Source organism: Callionymus lyra, chromosome 4 (genome assembly GCF_982586985.1).
Source record: "Callionymus lyra chromosome 4, fCalLyr1.hap1.1, whole genome shotgun sequence".
Taxonomy (NCBI): Eukaryota; Metazoa; Chordata; class Actinopteri; order Syngnathiformes; family Callionymidae; genus Callionymus; species Callionymus lyra.
In genome coordinates, this window is record NC_141821.1 from 4197671 (window position 1) to 4213123 (window position 15453).

General features: G+C 39.1%; 1 protein-coding gene and 1 pseudogene across 1 annotated transcript; both read right to left on the bottom strand.

Moving 5' to 3' along the window:
- Window positions 1-1438: 1438 nt before the first annotated feature.
- Window positions 1439-9032, bottom strand: LOC148081097 (uncharacterized). Its single transcript, XM_087788470.1, has 2 exons — window positions 8821-9032; window positions 1439-3740 (listed from the first exon to the last, which is right to left on the bottom strand). The coding sequence occupies exons 1-2, from the start codon at window positions 8981-8983 to the stop codon at window positions 2230-2232; spliced, it is 1674 nt and encodes a 557-aa protein (XP_087644596.1). The 5' UTR covers window positions 8984-9032; the 3' UTR covers window positions 1439-2229.
- A 2890-nt stretch (window positions 9033-11922) lies between these two features.
- Window positions 11923-15351, bottom strand: LOC148081098 (uncharacterized; annotated as a pseudogene).
- Between the last annotated feature and the right edge of the window lie 102 nt (window positions 15352-15453).

The window sequence follows — 15453 nt, forward strand, 5'->3', positions numbered from 1 at the left end:
TAGATCAGAGTTTAAGGATCGTAAGGTCCTTGAGGGTTGGTAAGTTTGGATTAAATCTTTAATGTATGTTGGTGCTAGACCATGTAAGGCTTTATCGGTTAGGAGAAGGATTTTAAATTGTATTCTAAATTCTACAGGAAGCCAATGTAGGGAAGACAGTACAGGGGAAATGTGTTCGCGCCTCTTAGTCTTAGTCCGAACACGAGCTGCAGAGTTCTGAATGAGCTGAAGAGTTCTGAGAGACTTTTTAGAACATCCTGAGAGAAGAGAGTTACAATAGTCCAGCCTGGAGGTTACAAAAGCATGGATGAGAAGGAAATGTGGCTGCCGTGGGGGGCAGGGACTGATCAAAGCGGTTGAAGAAGGTGTTAAGTTCTTTAGCCCTCTCAGTAGTCCCCCCTGTGGCTTTGGTCTTTGTGTTAAGACCAGTGATGGTCCTCACACCTTCCCAGACGTCCCTCATGTTGTTCTCCCTCAGCTTTTCTTCCACCTTCCTCCTGTAGGTGTCCTTAGCTTCCCTCACACAGAGTTTTACCTCCTGCTGTGCAGCCTTCATGGCCTCCTTGTCTCTGCTCCTGAAGGCAACTTTCTTCTTGTTGAGAACAGCCTTGACTTCTCGCGTAACCCACGGCTTTTATCCAATCAGGTGTCTTAGGAGTGTAATCAGTTGATTGTCAGTCTGGTGTTGCTTGTTCAGCTGAAAACCTCATTGGTTAAACTGTACATGCTTGATCGGTTGGAACAAAAACCTGCACCCAATACGGCTCTTTCTGGACCAGGTTCCCTACCCCTGGTCTAGAGAGAATCTGTTTATCAGTTGAATTAAGCAGATGTGTCCTTGGTTCCCAGAGACTTGCTGGCTTGCTTTTTCTTTCTCAGTGTGAGTGTCGATGTGACCTGTACTGAAGAATTTGGGTTGTTACAGTGAATAGATTTTAATGCAAGACAATGATTATTTAATATGAACTAAATATGAAAGATGATCAGTTATTAAATGATTATTTGAAATGTGTGTGTAATCTAGATGATTGATTAAAGTAAAGTTTTCACTGAGAACCGAGAATATAATTCAGAATATGGACCAGGAAGATGATAGAGTCCAGCAAAAAAGAAGTGACGGACCTGATCTCAAGGTTGTTTGTTGACCATTGCCCAGGCATATTGAAGCAGCTTCAGCACAAATATCATCCGCACAAACATCCTCAACGGTATTTCAGACTCAGAAAACTGTATAGGCTTCACAGTGGGCTCTGTTACATGGTTTTGGAGTAATGAAGGGCTATCTTAGTTCATGTCAGAACCAGATGTTGGGACGAAACAAAAAAGGAAATCTTGGCTCGCTCTCTCCTCAGAGGTAACTTATCTTTCTGGCAGATGCAGGACCAATTTGTCAGGTTAGAATCTGACGCATTAACAATAATGAGAAATTACATCTTGGTTAAAAGACACACATTTAATTGTACAATACAATTAGAGAAAGACCAGCAGAGTTTCCAGTTCTGTTGAGGTTGAGAGTTGAGGTTGCTGTTATATCTCCATCCCAGTTTCATAAGTCGTTAATTATGTTACTTCCATGGTCTCCCTGAAACAAAAGCTTCAAACAAATGTATTACCCTCAAGGTCAGAGGTGGATCACTCTTCAGTCCAGTTCCTTGCACTGAGACATCTTAGCTTAAAACTTAAATTCAACCTTCACACATGCAACAGAAAACAATATACAATTTTATTAATGCAAAATGTGGTTAAGTAAAATAATTGATAAACATATTTTAGTCAACATTTTTCCCATCACTTTTATTCTGCACTGACAACAATAAATTGACATGTTGTATTTACAACATTGTCAATAACAGTTTATAATTCTGAATTAAAAATAATTCTGTGTTTCTCAAGGTAAACTATGGGAGGTGGTCCCATTATAACGTAAAAAAATAAGGAATTAACAAGGAATATTTGTTCTAAAGTGGAGGCGATACCTTTAGTAATATCCTGAGGCTTTGAAGGCACTACAAACAGAGGAGAGGCTTTTCTCTTTCGTGAGTTTTCATGTGTGTTTTCATATTTCCTCTCTGACTTAAAGATTTTAAAAGATGTTTTTTTCAGGGCCAGTGGACAAGCAGAACAATTACCAGGCAAATCATTATTTTCTAACTCGTGAATACTCGTTTGTTTCATTAGAGCTCAACTCTGTTCAAAGGACTTATCACACTGAGAGCAGGTATACGGTCTTCATCCTGTGTGAGTTCTCATGTGTTTCTTCAAACTCTCTCTCCAAGTAAAACATTTATCACACTGCAAGCAGACGAAAGGTTTTTCTCCAGTATGAGTTCTCATGTGTGATCTCAAACGTTTTGCACATGCATAACAATTACCACACAGTGAGCAAATGAAAGGTTTTTCTCCAGTGTGAGTTCTCATGTGTATCTTCAAATACCCTCTATCAGTAAAAGATTTACCACATTGAGAGCAGGTAAAAGGTTTTTCTCCAGTGTGAGTTCTCATGTGATTCTTCAAACTCCCTCTATCAGTAAAAGATTTACCACATTGAGAGCAGGTAAAAGGTTTTTCTCCAGTGTGAGTTCTCATGTGTTTCTTCAAATACCTTCTATCAGTAAAAGATTTACCACATTGAGAGCAGGTAAAAGGTTTTTCTCCAGTGTGAGTTCTCATGTGTTTCTTCAAATACCCTCCATCAGTAAAAGATTTACCACATTGAGAGCAGGTAAAAGGTTTTTCTCCAGTGTGAGTTCTCATGTGTTTGTTCAAATTCCCTCTAACAGTAAATGATTTTCCACACTGCGAGCAAGTGTAAGGTTTTTCTCCAGTGTGAGTTCTCAAGTGTACATTCAGGCTCCCTCTGTTTTTAAATGATTGACCACACTGAGAGCAGGTGAAAGGGTTTTCTCCAGTGTGTGTTCTCATGTGTTTTTTGAAGCTAAATGCACATGCATAACAATTGCCACACTGCGAGCAAGTGAAAGGTTTTTCTCCAGTGTGCTGACTCATATGTATCTTCAAACTCCCTCTCAGAGTAAATGATTTACCACATTGAGAGCAGCTAAAAGGTTTTTCTCCATTGTGAGTTCTCATGTGTGTCTTCAGATTCCCATTCTGAGTAAAAGATTTACCACACTGCGAGCAGGTAAAAGGTTTTTCTCCAGTGTGAGTTCTCATGTGTCTCTTCAGGCTCTTTCTCTTTACAAAACCTTTTCCACAATGAGAACAACTTAAAGGTCCTAGAGAGCAGACTTTTGTGTGGATAGTCAGTCCAGATTTAGAAGAACATTTCTTCCCACATCCAGAGCAGATCAGTGATTTGTGATCTTTATCTTTCTTCTCACTGACATGAACTTTTGGAATCTCCACAGAGTTTGATCCTGACTGAGTGTTACTGGTTTCTCTCCAGTCTTCACTGTCATCAGTGTCAGATTCAGAAGACAGCCCCCTCTGGTGGTCAGGATGGAGAGGTGTATGCAAGTAGCTGGCTGGTTCTGGTCCTCCACAGTTGTCTCCATCATCTTCTGCCTTCATTTGTGGAGTCAGGTTGTTGGTGTCGTTGTCATATTCATTCTTCACATCAACAGGAGTGTGGAAGAACTGGGAGGCATTTTCTTCTTCATCTTGTATATTCTCCGCCTCTTCTTCTTTAATGAGTTCATGTTCTTGTTCCTCCTTAATCAGACTGAAGCTGCACTTCTGTTCCTCAACTTCTTCTTTGATCACCAGCAGCTGCTGAACATCTGCAGCGACACAAACACACCTGAGTCACTGACCAATCAAATATTGATGAACTCTTGTTGGTGTTGTATCAGTAGCAAGGTATATATTTGAAATTCACAAGTCAGTGATTACATTTTACAGTTATTAAGCATCTCGTAATACTGTCATGTTATATCATTTATCACTGCTAGGAAAGTCTGATCCCTGTGTAATATCTGTGTTATCAGTAAGATTAAAAATAATCATTGGATTGTATTTTTACGTACACACAGACACTTTATTGATCCTCAAAGGAAAAACTATCCATTTATCTACATATGTTATAAGATCAGGTCTAATGGAAGAAAATTACGTTAACATAAGTTAAATATTGAGTTTAATTCTCAGCAAATTTACAAGCTTAGAGGAAAAATGTACACATTTACACTCGTCTGAACTCCTTTATAACAGTGTGATCTATGTCAAAAAATATTTTAAAAGAACGATTATAAACTATTAATAAAGTCTCAATTGATGTTTTCTGATGACGTGGTGAAGATCCTGGATCAGCAGCAGCTCTGGAGGTGGAGCCCCTGGGGCTCCGGGAGAGAAATAAAAAGGTGTGGGTTTAAACTGCACAGGTGATGAATGTAATGCAGAAAAGAAGGATATACAGAGCTCGGTGTCTAAAACTCCTCCAGCATTCTCAGCCTATAGCAGCTAAGATAAACAGTTTTGTTAGTTATAGCAGCTAAAGATAAACAGTTAAGTTAGTTATAGGCTTTATCGAAAAGTAAGGTTTTAAGATTGTTTTTAAACATAGAGAGAGTGTCTGCCCTCCGGACTGAAGCCGGTAGTTTGTTCCACAGCAGAGGGGCTTGAAAACTGAAGGCCCTGGCTCCGAATCTACATTTAGAGATTTGTGGTATAACTAATAGATCAGAGTTTAAGGATCGTAAGGTCCTTGAGGGTTGGTAAGTTTGGATTAAATCTTTAATGTATGTTGGTGCTAGACCATGTAAGGCTTTATCGGTTAGGAGAAGGATTTTAAATTGTATTCTAAATTCTACAGGAAGCCAATGTAGGGAAGACAGTACAGGGGAAATGTGTTCGCGCCTCTTAGTCTTAGTCCGAACACGAGCTGCAGAGTTCTGAATGAGCTGAAGAGTTCTGAGAGACTTTTTAGAACATCCTGAGAGAAGGGAGTTACAATAGTCCAGCCTGGAGGTTACAAAAGCATGGATGAGCTTCTCAGCAGCATCTAAAGGAAGGAAGTGCCTGATTTTTGAAATGTTACGAAGGTGGAAGTAAGCAGTGAGATTTGTTTTATGTGTGAGTTAAATGACAAGTCCTCGTCAAAGCATACACCCAGATTCTTTACAGCGGTGCTAGTAGCAGGAGCAAGTCCATTTTGTAAAGCTAGATCATTAGTAAATGATTGTCTGAGATGTTGCGGACCAACTAGTAAAACCTCAGTCTTTTCCGAGTTCAGTAGGAGGAAGTTTTTGGTCATCCAGGACTTGATATCTGTAATACAGGACTGTAATTGTGTTAGCTGATTTCTTTCATCTGGCTTCATGGACAAGTAAAGTTGGGTGTCATCAGCATAACAGTGAAAATGTATAGAGTGTCTTCTAATCAAGTCCCCTAGTGGGAGCATATAGATTGTGAATAGTAAAAGGACCAAGAACAGAACCTTGTGGGACACCATAGCTGATCTTAGTGTGTGTCGATGAGAGGTGGTTGACATGTACATAGTGCGTTCTATCCGACAGGTAAGATTTAAACCAGTTAAGAGCAGTTCCACGAATGCATAAATGGTTTTCTAGCCTCTGTAGAAGGATTTGGTGGTCGACAGTGTCAAATGCAGCACTGAGATCTAGAAGAACAAGAACTGAAACATGGCCCTGATCAGAGGCCATCAGTAGGTCGTTACTTACTTTTACCAGGGCGGTCTCTGTGCTGTGGTGTTCCCTAAAACCAGACTGAAACACCTCAAATTGATCATTGTCCTGGAGATAATCACAGAGCTGACTTGTTACCACTTTCTCCAGAAGTTTTGAAATGAAGACAAGATTAGAGATAGGCTCTAACTATAGTTAGTGAGGACCTCTGGATCAAGAGTGGGTTTTTTAAGCAGAGGTTTAATTACTGCAACTTTAAAAATCTGAGGCACATAGCCGGATGTTATTGACAGGTTAATAATGTCAAGTATGAAAGTGCTAAGTAAGGGGAACAGTTCTTTAAGTAGCCATGTGGGAATAGGATCGAGAAGACATGTTGTGGACTTTGAGGAGGAAACAACCTGGGACAGCTGTCGAGGACTCACTGGTAGAAAGGAGTCAAAATATGTATCAGTCATAGTGTCTGTGTCCGGTGAGGCTGCACTGGTTGTATTAGAAGAATCTAGGAGGTCTTGAATCTTTCCTCTGATAGTTACAATTTTTTCATTAAAAAAGTTCATGAAGTCACTGCTACTGAGATGAGGAGGGATGGACTGATGGACTGATGGACTGATGGCTCCGTGTCAGCCTGGCTACAGTGCTGAATAAGAACTTGGGGTTATTCTTATTTGCTTCTATAAGTGATGAGTAGTAGCTGGCTCTGGCTTTCCGAAGAGATGCCTTGTATATTTTTAACTTATCCTGCCAGTCCTGGTAGAATTCATTATGTTTTGATGAACGCCATTTCTTCTCTAGTCGTCTAGAAACCTATTTAATTTACGTGTTTCCTGAGTATACCAGGGAGCAAGACTACTTCTGTTAACAGCCTTTTGAGTTAGTGGTGCGATGAAGTCAAGCGTATTATGCAACGAGTCTGTAAAACTGCCCACAAAGTTATCAATGTCGGGGTGACTATGGGTAGAGTTTCTTGACACACTGAGGCTAGGGAATTGTTTCCATAAACTTGGTAACGGCACTTTCAGACAGACATCTTTTGAGAGTGCTCATGCTCTGTAGACTTGGGTCTTTTAAAATGAAATCAAAGGTTATTAATTGATGGTCAGAGAGAACTGAATTCTGAGGAGAGACAATAACATTTTTAATTTCAAGTCCGTATGCTAGGACAAGATCTAATGTGTGCTTAAAACAGTGAGTCGGTTCATGTACGTACTGAGAGAAACCAAATGACTCCAGGATAGAGTTAAACCTGTTAGCTAAGCTATCATGGACCATATCAACATGGATGTTAAAGTCACCAACAATAATCACTTTATCTGATTTAAGCACCAGGCTGGTCAAGAACTCAGGGAACTCAGACAAGAATTCAGAATAAGGTCCAGGGGGACGATAGACTCCAACAAAGAGAAGTGACCTGATCTCAAGGTTGTATTAGATACGCTAAGTATAATACTTTCAAAAGAGTTGAAATCACATTGTGGTCTAGTAAAGGTTGACAGACATGAGTTGATGATGGCTGCGACTCCACCTCCTCGACCAGAGCGTCGAGGGGCGTTAGAGTTAGTGTGGCTGGGTGGTGTTGATTCATTTAAAGATACGTAATCATCTATAGACAGCCAGGTTTCGGTTAAGCAGAATAAGTCAATGGTTTTATCTGATATAAGTTCATTAATTAGTGCAGCTTTTGAGGACAGGGATCGGATATTCAACAATCCGCACTTAATTCTCCTGTCCTCTACAATGGTAGTATTTATTTGATTTAGATTTATTTGAATTAGATTTTCTTTACCAGCTCTTCTACTGACATTTTTACTTGGTTTTATTAAGCGGGTCAGATTGACCCTCTCTATGCGGTTAGAGGTGGGTGGCTGTTGTGGGAGAAGGGCAGAAGAGTGTGGAAGACTGCAGTTCTGCCTTCTGATCTGTGCTCTGAGTCACGTTACACTAAAACTCTCAACACTGCTAGACAAGAGAGATGCTCCTTCCAACGTGGGATGGATGCAGTCTCTCCTAAGCAGACCAGGTTTTCCCCAGAAGGTTTTCCAGTTGTTAACAAAGCCAACCCCATTTGCGGGGCACCACTCCGACAACCAGCGATTAAATGATGAATAGCGAGTAAACATATCATCATTGGCCATATAGGGAAGGGGTCCAGAGAACACTACGGAGTCCGACATTGTTCGTGCAAATGCACACACAGACTGAACGTTTACCTTGGTGACCTCCGAGCAACGTAATCGGATGTCGTTAGAGGATATTGCATTTTTTCAAAGGAAATCTTGTAAATCTTGTAAAAACTGTAAAGAGGGTTGAGAATCTTATCAGGTCCTTCCTCGTCCTCCTTTATCCACATCCACACCTCTCCTGTCATTCAAGTCAGAATGAAGGTTGTGTTAGGATATGACAACTTTACTGTAATCTATCATCTAGATTCAACACACATTTAAATAATCACTTAAATAACTGATAATCTTTCATATTTAATTCATACTAAAATAATTATTTAAATAACTGATAATCTTTCGTATTTAATTCATATAAAATAATCACTTAAATAACTGATAATATTTCGTATTTAATTCATGAATTCAATCTGAAAATCTCAGTAAACTGAGAACCTGTGTGAGAACTCGCACTGAAAGACATAACAAACCAGTGAGTTGCTGGGAACTGAACAGATTCTCTCAAGAAGAAATCTGCGGTAACTCTTCACAACGACCACGTGAGGCGGCCATCTTAGGAGAAGTGTTTAGAATCACTGACCAATCCTACATGCACTGATGACTAGAGGCGTTAACCTGAATATTCATACTATCAAGATCCACCATTTTGTGAGATCATTGCGTTCTGGCATTTGTCAACAATTGTAGTGGCATTATATAAAGGTTTCATATTCGTGAAAGAAATACGTTTGAAACATATTCGTTTAGTTAAATGAATCCAAATCTTTCAAGATTACATTTTTGTCGTTCTAAGTAATTTGTAGACGGTCCCTTATCTGATGTCTCGGCTGCGGAGGCTTTTTGACGCTTTTTATTTGCTGCTTACTTCCAATTTTATCACATTTTTTCTTCTCAAATGAGGGTTTAGTTCGCAGCTAGTGTCACAGTGATCACAATACTTTGGTTTCATTTGAATGACTCGTATACAAACGTTTCAGCGCGTAAAGACGGAACGTTAATAGCAAAGCAACTTGACTTGTGTACAAGTCTGTACGAACCTGGTTTCTTGGTCACCATCTCCAGCAGGGTTCTGTCTCTTTCTAGCTCTCGTTCATAGCAGAGAAGTTTGGAGAGAAAACTTGGCAGCAGATGATCGTCGACTGCAGTTATCAGCCGCTGCTTGAAGGAATCTTTCAAGCTTGAAAGTCTGTCCATGTTCATCCAACGTGTGATCCACGAACAAAGAAACTTCTACTGGTCAGAGAAGAAAGTGGAGAAAAGGGCGGAGTCAGTACAGGATTCACAGTGGGATGTGCTCACTTCCGCATGCGGAAAGGAAATGACGTCACAAGACGTAATTAGGCCTTGACATTTATTAAGGTAAGGTAAGGTAAAACTTTATTAAACTAAATAAGCTGCAATTTTATTCTTTTATATATGAGTTTGTTTCAAAACATTTCTTCAACTAACTTAAAAACTAATGTTTTGAGGGATTAATATATACTGGAAAAATTACACACAAGGAGGAGGAAAAAAGTAAATAAGTGTTATTTGTATATGTAAATGAATAATAAATACAAAATACATTTGTTAATGCATTAGAACCACATTACAGTATGACATTAGGAGATGGATCTCTCGTGAATTCATTGCTCTGTGACCCTGGTCTAGAAAAGCGCTATACAAATAAGAATTACTTACTTACTTACTGACCTTTTTTGTGAACTTGAGATAAACTCAGTGGAGTTACCTGTTACCAACTTAACATGGAATATAATGTCTTTCTGTGCCTGGAACTCCTTAAAAGGTTTTCCATTTTCCATTAGTTTCAAACAGACAAACGCCTTTTAGAAATATAACCTATTGAAAAGTATGTGTGTTAGTTGCATCAATACTTTGTTTGTTTTTGTGTATTGTCTAATTAACTTCATATGATCCACTCTTCTGTTAAGCATCGACACTGAGCATCAAAGCCTCTCACCTTCCTGACCATGGAAAATTGTAGGATCCAATGTTGTAAAACATTAGAGTGAAGGCAGGGATTGTTTTGGAATAGGGGAGACGAGGTGGGGTGATGAGGTGTCTGGGGGGAGGTGTGTTGAGGGAAGAAGGAGATGTGGCTGCTGTGGGGATGAGGGCGTGGGGGGCAGGGACTGATCAAAGCGGTTGAAGAAGGTGTTAAGTTCATTAGCCCTCTCAGTAGTCCCCCCTGTGGCTTTGGTCTTTGTGTTAAGATCAGTGATGGTCCTCACACCTTCCCAGACGTCCCTCATGTTGTTCTCCCTCAGCTTTTCTTCCACCTTCCTCCTGTAGGTGTCCTTAGCTTCCCTCACACAGAGTTTTACCTCCTGCTGTGCAGCCTTCATGGCCTCCTTGTCTCTGCTCCTGAAGGCAACTTTCTTCTTGTTGAGAACAGCCTTGACTTCTCGCGTAACCCACGGCTTTTATCCAATCAGGTGTCTTAGGAGTGTAATCAGTTGATTTTCAGTCTGGTGTTGCTTGTTCAGCTGAAAACCTCATTGGTTAAACTGTACATGCTTGATCGGTTGGAACAAAAACCTGCACCCACTGCAGCTCTTTCTGGACCAGGTTCCCTACCCCTGGTCTAGAGAGAATCTGTTTATCAGTTGAATTAAGCAGATGTGTCCTTGGTTCCCAGAGACTTGCTGGCTTGCTTTTTCTTTCTCAGTGTGAGTGTCGATGTGACCTGTACTGAAGAATTTGGGTTGTTACAGTGAATAGATTTTAATGCAAGACAATGATTATTTAATATGAACTAAATATGAAAGATGATCAGTTATTAAATGATTATTTGAAATGTGTGTGTAATCTAGATGATTGATTAAAGTAAAGTTTTCACTGAGAACCGAGAATATAATTCAGAATATGGACCAGGAAGATGATAGAGTCCAGCAAAAAAGAAGTGACGGACCTGATCTCAAGGTTGTTTGTTGACCATTGCCCAGGCATATTCAAGCAGCTTCAGCACAAATATCATCCGCACAAACATCCTCGACGGTATTTCAGACTCAGAAAACTGTATAGGCTTCACAGTGGACTCTGTTACATGGTTTTGGAGAAATGAAGGGCTATCTTAGTTCATGTCAGAACCAGATGTTGGGACGAAACAAAAAAGGAAATCTTGGCTCGCTCTCTCCTCAGAGGTAACTTATCTTTCTGGCAGATGCAGGACCAATTTGTCAGGTTAGAATCTGACGCATTAACAATAATGAGAAATTACATCTTGGTTAAAAGACACACATTTAATTGTACAATACAATTAGAGAAAGACCAGCAGAGTTTCCAGTTCTGTTGAGGTTGAGAGTTGAGGTTGCTGTTATATCTCCATCCCAGTTTCACAAGTCGTTAATTATGTTACTTCCATGGTCTCCCTGAAACAAAAGCTTCAAACAAATGTATTACCCTCAAGGTCAGAGGTGGATCACTCCTCAGTCCAGTTCCTTGCACTGAGACATCTTAGCTTAAAACTTAAATTCATCCTTCACACATGCAACAGAAAACAATATACAATTTTATTAATGCAAAATGTGGTTAAGTAAAATAATTGATAAACATATTTTAGTCAACATTTTTCCATCACTTTTATTCTGCACTGACAACAATAAAATGACATGTTGTATTTACAACATTGTAAATAACAGTTTATAATTCTGAATTAAAAATAATTCTGTATTTCTCAAGGTAAACTATGGGAGGTGGTGCCATTATAACGTAAAAAAACAACCTCTTAACAAGGAATATTTGTTCTAAAGTGGAGGCGATACCTTTAGTAATATCCTGAGGCTTTGAAGGCACTACAAACAGAGGAGAGGCTTTTCTCTTTCGTGAGTTTTCATGTGTGTGTTCATATTTCCTCTCTGACTTAAAGATTTTAAAATATGTTTTTTTCAGGGTCAGTGTACAAGCAGAACAATTACCAGGCAAATCATTCTTTTCTAACTCATGAATACTCATTTGTTTCTTTAGAGCCCAACTCTGTTCAAAGGACTCATCACACTGAGACAAAAGGTTTTTCTCCAGTGTGTGTTCTCATGTGTCGGGTCAGGCTCTCTCTGTCATTAAATGATTTACCACACTGAGAGCAGACAAAAGGTTTTTCTCTATTGTGAGTTCTCATGTGTTTCTTCAAACTCTCTCTCCAAGTAAAACATTTATCACACTGCAAGCAGACGAAAGGTTTTTCTCCAGTATGAGTTCTCATGTGTGATCTCAAACGTTTTGCACATGCATAACAATTACCACACAGTGAGCAAATGAAAGGTTTTTCTCCAGTGTGAGTTCTCATGTGTATCTTAAAATACCCTCTATCAGTAAAAGATTTACCACATTGAGAGCAGGTAAAAGGTTTTTCTCCAGTGTGAGTTCTCATGTGATTCTTCAAACTCCCTCTATCAGTAAAAGATTTACCACATTGAGAGCAGGTAAAAGGTTTTTCTCCAGTGTGAGTTCTCATGTGTTTCTTCAAATTCCCTCTAACAGTAAATGATTTACCACACTGCGAGCAAGTGTAAGGTTTTTCTCCAGTGTGAGTTCTCAAGTGTACATTCAGGTTCCCTCTGTTTTTAAATGATTGACCACACTGAGAGCAGGTGAAAGGGTTTTCTCCAGTGTGTGTTCTCATGTGTTTTTTGAAGCTAAATGCACATGCATAACAATTGCCACACTGCGAGCAAGTGAAAGGTTTTTCTCCGGTGTGTGTTCTCATATGCATCTTCAAACTCGCTCTCCGTTTAAATGAATTACCACACTGAGAGCAGGTAAAAGGTTTTTCTCCAGTGTGAGTTCTCAAGTGTACGTTCAGGTTCCCCCTCTGACTAAATGATTTACCACACTGAGAGCATATAAAAGGTTTTTCTCCAGTGTGAGTTCTCATGTGTATCTTCAAACTAATTGGACGTGCATAACAATTACCACACTGCGGGCAAATGAAAGGGTTTTCTCCAGTGTGCTGACTCATATGTACCTTCAAACTCCCTCTCAGAGTAAATGATTTACCACATTGAGAGCAGCTAAAAGGTTTTTCTCCATTGTGAGTTCTCATGTGTGTCTTCAGATTCCCTTTCTGAGTAAAAGATTTACCACACTGCGAGCAGGTAAAAGGTTTTTCTCCATTGTGAGTTCTCATGTGTCTCTTCAGGCTCTTTCTCTTAACAAAACCTTTTCCACAATGAGAACAACTTAAAGGTCCTAGAGAGCAGACTTTTGTGTGGATAGTCAGTCCAGATTTAGAAGAACATTTCTTCCCACATCCAGAGCAGATCAGTGATTTGTGATCTTCATCTTTCTTCTCACTGACATGAACTTTTGGAATCTCCACAGAGTTTGAACCTGACTGAGTGTTACTGGTTTCTCTCCAGTCTTCACTGTCATCAGTGTCAGATTCAGAAGACAGCCCCCTCTGGTGGTCAGGATGGAGAGGTGTATGCAAGTAGCTGGCTGGTTCTGGTCCTCCACAGTTGTCTCCATCATCTTCTGCCTTCATTTGTGGAGTCAAGTTGTTGGTGTCGTTGTCATATTCATTCTTCACATCAACAGGAGTGTGGAAGAACTGGGAGGCATTTTCTTCTTCATCTTGTATATTCTCCGCCTCTTCTTCTTTAATGAGTTCATGTTCTTGTTCCTCCTTAATCAGACTGAAGCTGCACTTCTGTTCCTCAACTTCTTCTTTGATCACCAGCAGCTGATGAACATCTGCAGCGACACAAACACACCTGAGTCACTGACCAATCAAATATTGATGAACTCTTGTTGGTGTTGTATCAGTAGCAAGGTATATATTTGAAATTCACAAGTCAGTGATTACATTTTACAGTTATTAAGCATCTCGTAATACTGTCATGTTATATCATTTATCACTGCTAGGAAAGTCTGATCCCGGTGTAATATCTGTGTTATCAGTAAGATTAAAAATAATCATTGGATTGTATTTTTACGTACACACAGACACTTTATTGATCCTCAAAGGAAAAACTATCCATTTATCTACATATGTTATAAGATCAGGTCTAATGGAAGAAAATTACGTTAACATAAGTTAAATATTGAGTTTAATTCTCAGCTAATTTAAAAGCTTAGAGGAAAAATGTACACATTTACACTCGTCTGAACTCCTTTATAACAGTGTGATCTATGTCAAAAAATATTTTAAAAGAACGATTATAAACTGTTAATAAAGTCTCAATTGATGTTTTCATTGCATTTGGTTTCTGATCACGAAAAGGGAAATTATTGGGATTTATTTAGAAGAAATTGCATTTTTTCACAGGAAATCTTGTAAATCTTGTCAAAACTGTAAAGAGGGTTGAGAATCTTATCAGGTCCTTCCTCGTCCTCCTTTATCCACATCCACACCTCTCCTGTCATTCAAGTCAGAATGAAGGTTGTGTTAGGATATGACAACTTTACTGTAATCTATCATCTAGATTCAACACACATTTAAATAATCACTTAAATAACTGATAATCTTTCATATTTAATTCATACTAAAATAATTATTTAAATAACTGATAATCTTTCGTATTTAATTCATATTAAAATAATCATTTAAATAACTGATAATATTTCCTATTTAGTTCATGAATTCAATCTGAAAATCTGAGTAAACTGAGAACATGTGTGAGAACTCGCACTGAAAGACATAACAAACCAGTGAGTTGCTGGGAACTGAACAGATTCTCTCAAGAAGAAATCTGCGGTAACTCTTCACAACGACCACGTGAGGCGTCCATCTTAGGAGAAGTGTTTAGAATCACTGACCAATCCTACATGCACTGATGACTAGAGGCGTTAACCTGATTATTCATACTATCAAGATCCACCATTTTGTGAGATCATTGCGTTCTGGCATTTGAAGACATCTGCCTCAAATGTTAAAAACTAACAATTGTAGTGACATTATATAAAGTTTTCGTATTCGTGAAAGAAATACATTTGAAACATATTCGTCTAGTTAAATTAGTCCAAATCTTTCAAGATTACATTTTTGTCGTTCTAAGTAATTTGTAGACGGTCCCTTATCTGATGGCTCGGCTGCGGAGGCTTTTTGACGCTTTTTTTGCACATTTTTTCTTCTCAAATGAGGGTTTAGTTCGCAGCTAGTGTCACAGTGATCACAATACTTTGGTTTCATTTGAATGACTCGTATACAAACGTTTCAGCGCGTAAAGACGGAACGTTAATAGCAAAGCAACTTGACTTGTGTACAAGTCTGTACGAACCTGGTTTCTTGGTCACCATCTCCAGCAGGGTTCTGTCTCTTTCTAGCTCTCGTTCATAGCAGAGAAGTTTGGAGAGAAAACTTGGCAGCAGATGATCGTCGACTGCAGTTATCAGCCGCTGCTTGAAGGAATCTTTCAAGCTTGAAAGTCTGTCCATGTTCATCCAACGTGTGATCCACGAACAAAGAAACTTCTACTGGTCAGAGAAGAAAGTGGAGAAAAGGGCGGAGTCAGTACAGGATTCACAGTGGGATGTGCTCACTTCCGCATGCGGAAAGGAAATGACGTCACAAGACGTAATTAGGCCTTGACATTTATTAAGGTAAGGTAAGGTAAAACTTTATTAAACTAAATAAGCTGCAATTTTATTCTTTTATATATGAGTTTTTTTCAAAACATTTCTTCAACTAACTTAAAAACTAATGTTTTGAGGGATTAATATATACTGGAAAA